The sequence below is a fragment of the Spinacia oleracea genome, chromosome 3, assembly GCF_020520425.1.
Source record: "Spinacia oleracea cultivar Varoflay chromosome 3, BTI_SOV_V1, whole genome shotgun sequence".
Taxonomy (NCBI): domain Eukaryota; kingdom Viridiplantae; phylum Streptophyta; class Magnoliopsida; order Caryophyllales; family Amaranthaceae; genus Spinacia; species Spinacia oleracea.
Window position 1 is genome coordinate 38619386 of NC_079489.1, and position 8232 is coordinate 38627617.

The following is an 8232-nucleotide window of genomic DNA, read 5'->3' on the forward strand; positions in this document are numbered from 1 at the left end:
ATTATTATATATATAGTTGCTGAAAAATAGAAAATGAAAAAATAGGAAGTAGAATCAAAGAAGAACAGAGAAGGAGAAAGGAAAAATTCTTAAAGAAAGCATAATGAGAACCGTGCACATGTTTTTATTTTATTCTTTTAACAGAGTATTATAAAAAGAACAAATGAAAAGACTAAAAGAACAAATATAGAGACTAAAAGAACAAGTCAAGTACTTTGTCCCACAATAACATATGATTCTGAATCATCATTAGCATCATTCTGTTATGAATTATCAAGCATATTATTCATAATATTTGAAAAAATAATAAGTTAACATGTATAATAACAGAAAAAGAACGCAATCAAAAGAACAAAGGATAAATAAAAAGTAACACGAAAAATAACACAATAAAATAAAAATAACAAATTATGAAACGAAAATGAAATTGAAAATAATAAAAAAGAACACAATAAAATAAAAGAACAACTTATGAAAAGCAAATGGTCTATTTTTCTACTATAAAGAAAGTGTTCTTTTAATACGAGCATATATTCTTTAAATACGTTAAACTGTTCTTTTATGGAAAAAATCGTAATTACATAATAAAAATCTTCAAAATCAACGATTTCAACGAAATCAGCGTGTTATTACATAATTTGATTCATTAAAATCATCAAATTCATCAAAACACGATTATTACAAAATCAAAATCATCAAAATAGTCAAAATCATCAAAAGCACGATTATTACAAAATCAAAATCATCAAAACATACAATTTATTATTACGAAATTGAAAAATTACCTCCCAAAATCTGATTATCAGCTGCAGAATTCAGATTTGAAGAAGAAAAATCAATTTAATTTGATGTTGAAATAGAGAAATCAATGAATTTTTGAGAATTTTCATAAATTTCTCTCTCTAAAACCCATTTAAGAAAACCTAGTTCACACTTTCTCTCACCTCTTCACAGTTTGAATTCAAAACATAAAACTAAGAAGAATATTTATCGCAAAAATAACAGTGAATCAAATAAAAACGCGAAAACATAGCTGAAAAGAACATAACCTTTAATGTTTTGTTCAAGGGTATTGTTCTTTTGTTCAAATGAATTGTTATTTCTGAAAATTTAATGAGAACACGCGTTTTGTGTTTAATGTTGGTCGTTTTGATCCTGGTGCACCTTAAACTATGTGCACACGCATGCACCACCAAAATTGCGCGGCCCCTTGGCCCCCTTTAGTCCGAACTTCATAGAATAGAGATGCGGTAATTAAACTTTCCCCTGTGCCACTGCCCCTACCAACGGCCACTCTCTGCCTCTCTTTCTACCGCCGGCGTCTACGCTCGTTCCTCCTCCGCCAGAGTCCACGCTCATACCTCCTCCGCCCCCTCCGCTGGCTTCTCCTCCTTCGCGCTCTTCCTCTTCTCTGTGATTGCTACCATTATTTCAACAGCAAATCCTTCAAATTTTGCAAAAAGGAATCAGGTAACAGCATCCGCCGTTGATGTATACTGCTCTAATTTAAGCTTCAAATTTACAATTACCATCTTTTAGAACACTGCAAGACAAATTAGCAATGACCTATTTTTACAATCTTAGATTATACCCTATTCTAAGATGGGTTTCTCTTCATTTTTCCCCAAACCTCCTTAAATCGCCACCAAAACACCCAATTTTTCAATATAATTTTCCATGTTATTGTAATTTCAATAATGTACAGAATCATTTTCGTTTAATTAGTACATTGAATGTTAAAATTGATCAAAATGAGGATATTGAAGACAGTTCAAGCTCCAATAATGGTGAAGCAATGCCTAGAACCACTAAGAAGGAGGCTCAAGGTGCATTGTTAGATTACTTGCATTTTACTAGAAGTTTACCCTTTCTGGATGCTGAATATATGAGCAAAAACTCCCCTCGTTTTTTGAGGAAGTTGGTAGATCAAGTCAATAACGAGCCTGCTATCAGGCACGACGTGGCTCGCTTCTTGCGTTATCATCCCTTAAATGAGTTTGAACCATTTTTTGAAAGTATGGGGTTGGAGCCTTCTGAGTTTGTTCCACTCCTTCCGCGTGATTTGATGTTTTTGAGTGATGAGGATGGTTTGCTTGATAACTTCCATGTTTTGTGTGAATATGGGGTTAGTCGTGGTCTTATAGGAAGGGTGTATAGAAGGGCCAGAGAGGTGTTCCAATATGGTAGTGGGGTTTTGATTTCGAAGCTTCGAGATTTTGAGGAGTTCGGGTTAAGTAAATCTGTTATAGTTAAGGCTATTATCTACAATCCATGCCTTTTGATTGATGGTGTGGGTAAAGAGTTTTTTAAGGTGTTGGCAACGTTGCAGTTTGTTGGTTGTGAATATGATTGGGTTGAGCAACATCTATTCGAGAATGCTTCCTACAATTGGAGACAAATCTTTGAGTTGCTACATTTGCTCAATGATATGGGTTGTGAAAATAAGGACCTGGAGTATTCTTTAAGGCAACATCCAGAAATTCTATTTGATCGTTCAGGTCGATCAACTTTTTCATTAATTGGGTTTCTGATTAAACTTGGATTCACAAAGAATGACATATGTTCGCTATTTTTGCACTTTCCACAAGTCAAAATTGAGAAATTTGTTAGGAATCTTGGACGTGCTTTTGAGTTACTATCTGAGTTAGATATGGATGCTTTGAATATTGGAATTATTATTCGTAAACATTTCATATTGCTGGGTTCATGCTCAGTGAAGAAAGCAAACAGTTTAATTGCTAATTTGAACACAGGAAAGAAACGCTTGTGCAAAACCATAATAGAAAATCCGTTGGTGCTAAAGAATTGGGTTTTGAGAGCAAAAATTGAACGATTGCCTGCGACTACAATGCATTCTCGCATGGGGAGAATCAAGTTCTTATCAAGCATTGGCTTGACAACACATTCAGAAGAAATGGCAAAGGCTTTAAAGCTATTCCGTGGCAAAGGAGAGGAACTCCGTGAAAGATTTGATTGTTTTGTGAAAGCAGGACTCAGTGCAGAGGATGTTGCGCAGATGGCCAAAGCGGCCCCACAGATTCTAAATCAATCAAAGGAAGTTATTGAGACAAAGATAAGATATCTTGTTAATGATTTAGGCTATCCAGTGTCAAGTTTGAAGCCATTCCCAGGGTACATTGCATATACGATGGAAAGGGTAAAGCTTAGATGTTCTATGTACAAGTGGCTTGTCAATCAAAACGCTGTTCGCCCCACATTGCGTTTGAGCACCATAATTGGATGCACAGACTCTTTTTTTGAGAAGAAGTATGTAATTAAACATCCTAGAGGCCTTGTAGTGTGGCAAGAGATGAAGAAGACAGTTTCTGTGTTATAAGTTTCCCGCTCCCTGTTTTTATGGTTCTCCTATGAACAGACGTCTTCAACTACTGTGCCTCCTGAAAAATCGATTCTTTTTTTCGGCTATGGTTATACACTTATACTCCAAGTCTCAAAGCTTTTGGACACTATTCAACATAATCATAAAGATCCAAAGTGTGCAGTACAACAGGTAATCACTTAGATAGCTTTCATTTTCATTTTTCCTGTTTATGTTTCTGCTTTGTTCTTGAACATTAGTTGCAGCTGATTCTTCGAATTCTTACCATGTAATATTATCCTTTTATATTCTATAATACGGTTTATAATATAAATCAAGACACGGACTTTTAAAGGGAAAAAGTGACCCTAGGCTCAAAAAAAAAGTCCCACTAAATTGTATTACGGACATAGTTTTCTTCAAGTTTAACTTTATTGCTGTTTGCTGCTAATTTATCCTGATTAGAGCTTGCTTTATAGTACTATAGTGTATTGTTTTAGTTTTCATCATTTTTATTAAATGTCAAAATCTAAGAGGAGTTAAAAACTGTAAATATTAGAGGACTTGTTTTAAAATTTAGGAAAACTTGCCAAATACAACCCAATAAACTTGCCACTTTATGAATTACCACCTCAAACTTTCAATTTTGTGAATTACAACCTCAAACATAATCTCGCACTTAAACAACAACTCTGTGTCAAATTCCGGCAAAAACAATCGGAAAGTGATATAATTAATACTTCCTCCATTTCTTTTTACTTGCAACACTTTCCTAAGACGGAAACATCACAATACTTGCAACACACTATAAATGGTAAACTATTTTGTATGCAATGGCATCTATACCCTCACTTTATTGTCTTTACTAACTCCCAATTTCTTACCCACCAAATAAAATAATGGAACTTTCCATTTATGCCCTCAAAATAAAGAAGTTTGGTTCCTTTTTCTTAAAGTATGTGAAAAAGTGTATGTTGCAACTATATAGAAATGGAGGAAGTATATTTTAAATCCACATAATCATCATTATTATCATTACCCCATTGCCTCAAAGAGGCTCCCGCAAGAAGCGGGGTAAGGGGTGGTCGGGTGTATGCAACCTTACCATTGTAATTGCAGAGATGTTGTTTCCAATTGACCCAAAAGCGATAACGGGATGACAACGAGAAGACCATCTTCTACTTCATGGAAAGGAAGCGAAAAGGTTTTAAGTGCCATTTTGATTTAGTCCATTACATCCCACCGCCAAAAGAACACATGTATCTTTGGCTCCATCCGAAATGGACAGTAAATGATTAAACCCACATAAATGATTAAAAAAAACCATTAATCAAAAATCAAAATTCAAAAAATTAAAGTATTAAGCTAAACTTTATTAAACCTTCTCCTCTCTTCTCTGTTCATCCTCCACCTTTTCCTGTTCGCAGTTGCGGCGGCATCGGCGGTGGTGGTGGCTCGTCGTCGGTTTCGGTGGGAGACTTGTTGGAGTGAATGGGAGAGGACTTGAAGGTGCGAAGAAGATTATTAACCTTCTCCTTTTTAATTGTTCCTGAATTTTAATTTTGATTAATGGTTTTTTTAATATAATTTAATTGGGTTAAAAATAAATTGATGACATCACTTTTCGATTGTTTTTTATGTTATCTGACCCAGGGTTTTGTAATTTAAAGTGTGGGATTAAGTTTGAGGTTATAATTCACAAAACTGAAAGTCTGAGATGGTAACTCGTAAAGTGGCACGTTAATTGAGTTGTATTTGGCAAATTTTCCTAAAATTTATGCTCTGCCCTAAAAGTCCGAGTTTGAAGTCTGTTGGTCATACTTCGTTTCATATTATTCCTTTAGAAGTTATAATAAGCGTTGTCAGAGTAGGCATTAATATTCTTAAAAACTTGTGTCAAAAAAAAAACTTACCTAGAGACATTCTAGTTTCTGTTTTCAGGCTTCTTGATCCGTTGTCTTAAGCTTTTATCTGGGTTTCTAGATTATGGGTAGAGGTAAAGGAAAAGGCAAGAAGCAGAGATGTAGGGAATGGGAAAGAGGAGAACTTTTCGACATCTAAGAGAAGGGGAAGGCTACAGAAACCGTTGAAGGATGAGGTTGAAGACGAAAAGATTTAAAATAAATTTGTTATGAATGGAAAAAAGTGGAAGATATCATCACAAGTGAAGGAGAATTCAGATGCTGTCAAGGTGGAAAATGGTTCAGAAGCCAAGTCTATTGCTGAGGGTTTTGTGAAATCCATAGGGTTTAGACAAAAGGGAAACAGGAGAAAAAGCAAGCCTCACCGAGGTGCTGTAGTTGGAGTAAGATGCAAACGAAGTTGAAGCAACCGCTATGACATTAGTTATCCATTTTGTCTTGGTTTGAACTGAGGGTCAGCTTTTATTGTCTTTTTTAAATTTATTGTTCTATATTTTCATAGTTTCGGTTTCTTAGTGAAGCTTTGAAGCTCAATTACCCCCTCCGTTGAGATTTAGGTTTTTCTCTGATGAACATAATTGCTAGTTTATAATTGGAAGAAGTTATAAGCTACAGTATGTTTATTTTCATTTATCACTTTGCTAATCTTCTATACCTGTTTATTTCCTTTCTCTGTTGTCTATGATATTATCTATCCACCTCTCTCTCCTCTGAGTTTCTGATGATAATTTACGTCAGGTCCATGTGTAGATATTGCCTAATGAACACTTCCTCTTGCTACTGAACATAACCAGCAGTTGCTTTAAACGGCCGTAGTTGGTTACTTGAACATGCTTTGAGCATTTTTTTTTTGCAGGATCTTGTTTGTTACAGAGTTTGGTTTGCATCCGTCGGACAGCTACTGTGGTACAAGCTTTTAAGTTCAAGATTATTCCCAAGGTAGTGAAAAGGTGTGGTTTATGAAGTTAATTGTCCTCCCTGCCCTTCAATTCTATATCACTTGATCACTTAACTAACCTTTTCTTCTCCATATCATCTGTCATTTAAAAGAGTAATGAATTATAATTTGTCAGTTCAACCACCAATTTAATATTACTAATTACTTGGTTAGTTTTAACTTTTAAATACCAGTGCAAGAACTTCTAATTTCTTAATAATAGTGCATAAAAATTGTAAGGGAAGGGAGGGAATAAAATAATCCTGTGGTTGGTATTTCGATCGTTTAAGTCTTGTCCGTGTTCAATCTCTATAAAGACTTCCTCTAGCCAAATGCTTTTCCCGCTGAATAAATTGTCACTTCACATCTTTTCTGACCTTCCTTTGTCAAGTCAAGCATATGACTCCTGAATTTTTCAACATCTGTCTCTTAAGAGTTGCCTCTCTGGATGAGTGGTGTAAACAATGAAATGGAGGTTGATAAAGTCATAAACCCTGCAAGAAGCTTAATTAAATTTTTTGACAGTGATACAAGTTCATGGTTCCTGTCAAAGATCAGACTTGTAAAAAACATTACTTATTATAGTTTACTGTGTTGGATTATCGGCTATTTGTCTGATAAGTTACTCTTAAGGTACTGAATGCATACTCTGGAATGAGTGACGTTCCATACGGGGCTGTAGGGCGGCGGATTATTTTTCTTCTTCTGTATTGAATATCCTGCACTTGTAGCATGTGAAAATAACATCGCGTATTTCTTTTTTGCTTCACTTTTCAGGTCAAGGCATCCCGAAATTTAAAATCTGTTGAGGAAAGTATACTTTCAACCAAGAAGCTAAGCCTGCTATGAAACCTTACAATGAATCGTAATTTGGATTCCTGTTGCATAAAATGTTATGTTTCCCTTGTTTATCCTTATTGCTATACCCTGTTTAAGTGTTTAGTTATCAACAACCCAAGCAAGTCAAGCTTCTTTATATCCTCTAAGGTTATGATATTACCTTACTTATTTCAATTTCTTTTGGGTGGATAAAATATCCTCCATATTAGCCCATGTCTTCCATGTAATTATTCTTTTGGCCAGTGCATCTTTGCATGGATTAAGATTCTCAGCAGATGAGGCCATTTGGTCTATTATGCATGAACATTTGTTGACTTAATTGCAGGTAAATTGTGATATTACTCATTTGTGCAGAGTAAGTTTGTAATGGTGGTAGGAATGCTGTTTGGATTTCCACAGTTTTTAAACTTGATCATGGAGGAGTCTAAAAAACAAGACTGGACGATAGAGTTGGAATTAGTAATGCTGTACTTACAGCATTGCTAATGACCTTGTGTCCTGTTAGAACTGCTTACAGCATTGATTGTATGAGGTATTTCTAAGCTAAGTAAATATATTAACTAATCTCCACTCTCTGCAGAACAGATTAGATATGCCTTGAATACACTTTGAGATGCTTGGTTTTGAATGTATGTGCAGGTCTTGACGAAAATTAAAGAATAGAGCTACTGACCACAAGGCATCGACGAAGCCTATCTTGATGGTAATCCATTTCAATGTCTTGACGTTAGGAGCAGATCTGATGACCATTTCAATATAACTTCATATTACATGTTGCTTAGTCCATATCTCAGCTGATAACTTTTATTTCATCCGTGTACCGTGTTGTAAGCATCCTGTAAATCCACCCGCCCCCTTCCCTGGAAAAGGGTTTGTACTGACTACTTAGTGTGAATTTGGGATCTCCATGCTTTTGGGTTCTGCATTGCTGTTTCGCGATTGAATTCTACCTCTACTTTTGTTGTTATAATCTAAGTTACTTGAAACTCGTCGAAAAAACAAAAACACTTGGAGAAAATTTCCTTGTAGGTTCTCTCTAAACTTTTCTATGAATGAACAAAACAAAAGAAACAAAGTTGAAAAGTTTAAGCCTTGTTCGATATTATTTTGGGTTTTGATTTTGATGTTTCTGAAAAACAAAAAACAAATTTTACTTTCGACAACTTTTGTGTAAGACCGCCTTACCGAAAAGACCACTTTGATTGTTTAACTAA

The 8232-nt window shown here is 35.1% G+C and overlaps 1 protein-coding gene across 14 annotated transcripts; it reads left to right on the forward strand.

Moving 5' to 3' along the window:
- The first annotated feature begins 1208 nt into the window (after positions 1-1208).
- Positions 1209-7967, forward strand: LOC110804023 (transcription termination factor MTEF18, mitochondrial). 14 transcript variants are annotated; one of them, XM_022009574.2, is made up of 6 exons: positions 1209-3511; positions 4747-4828; positions 5248-5695; positions 6098-6180; positions 6956-7550; positions 7658-7967. In XM_022009574.2, exon 1 carries the CDS (start codon positions 1562-1564, stop codon positions 3335-3337), a length of 1776 nt encoding a protein of 591 aa, XP_021865266.1. In that variant the 5' UTR covers positions 1209-1561; the 3' UTR covers positions 3338-3511; positions 4747-4828; positions 5248-5695; positions 6098-6180; positions 6956-7550; positions 7658-7967. The 14 variants fall into 14 exon arrangements, with proteins under 14 accessions (XP_021865266.1, XP_021865261.1, XP_056696159.1 ...); XM_022009579.2 differs by having other exon boundaries at positions 1210-1470; positions 1767-3511; positions 5248-6191; XM_056840184.1 differs by having other exon boundaries at positions 1210-1470; positions 1771-3511; positions 5248-6191.
- Positions 7968-8232: the final 265 nt, after the last annotated feature.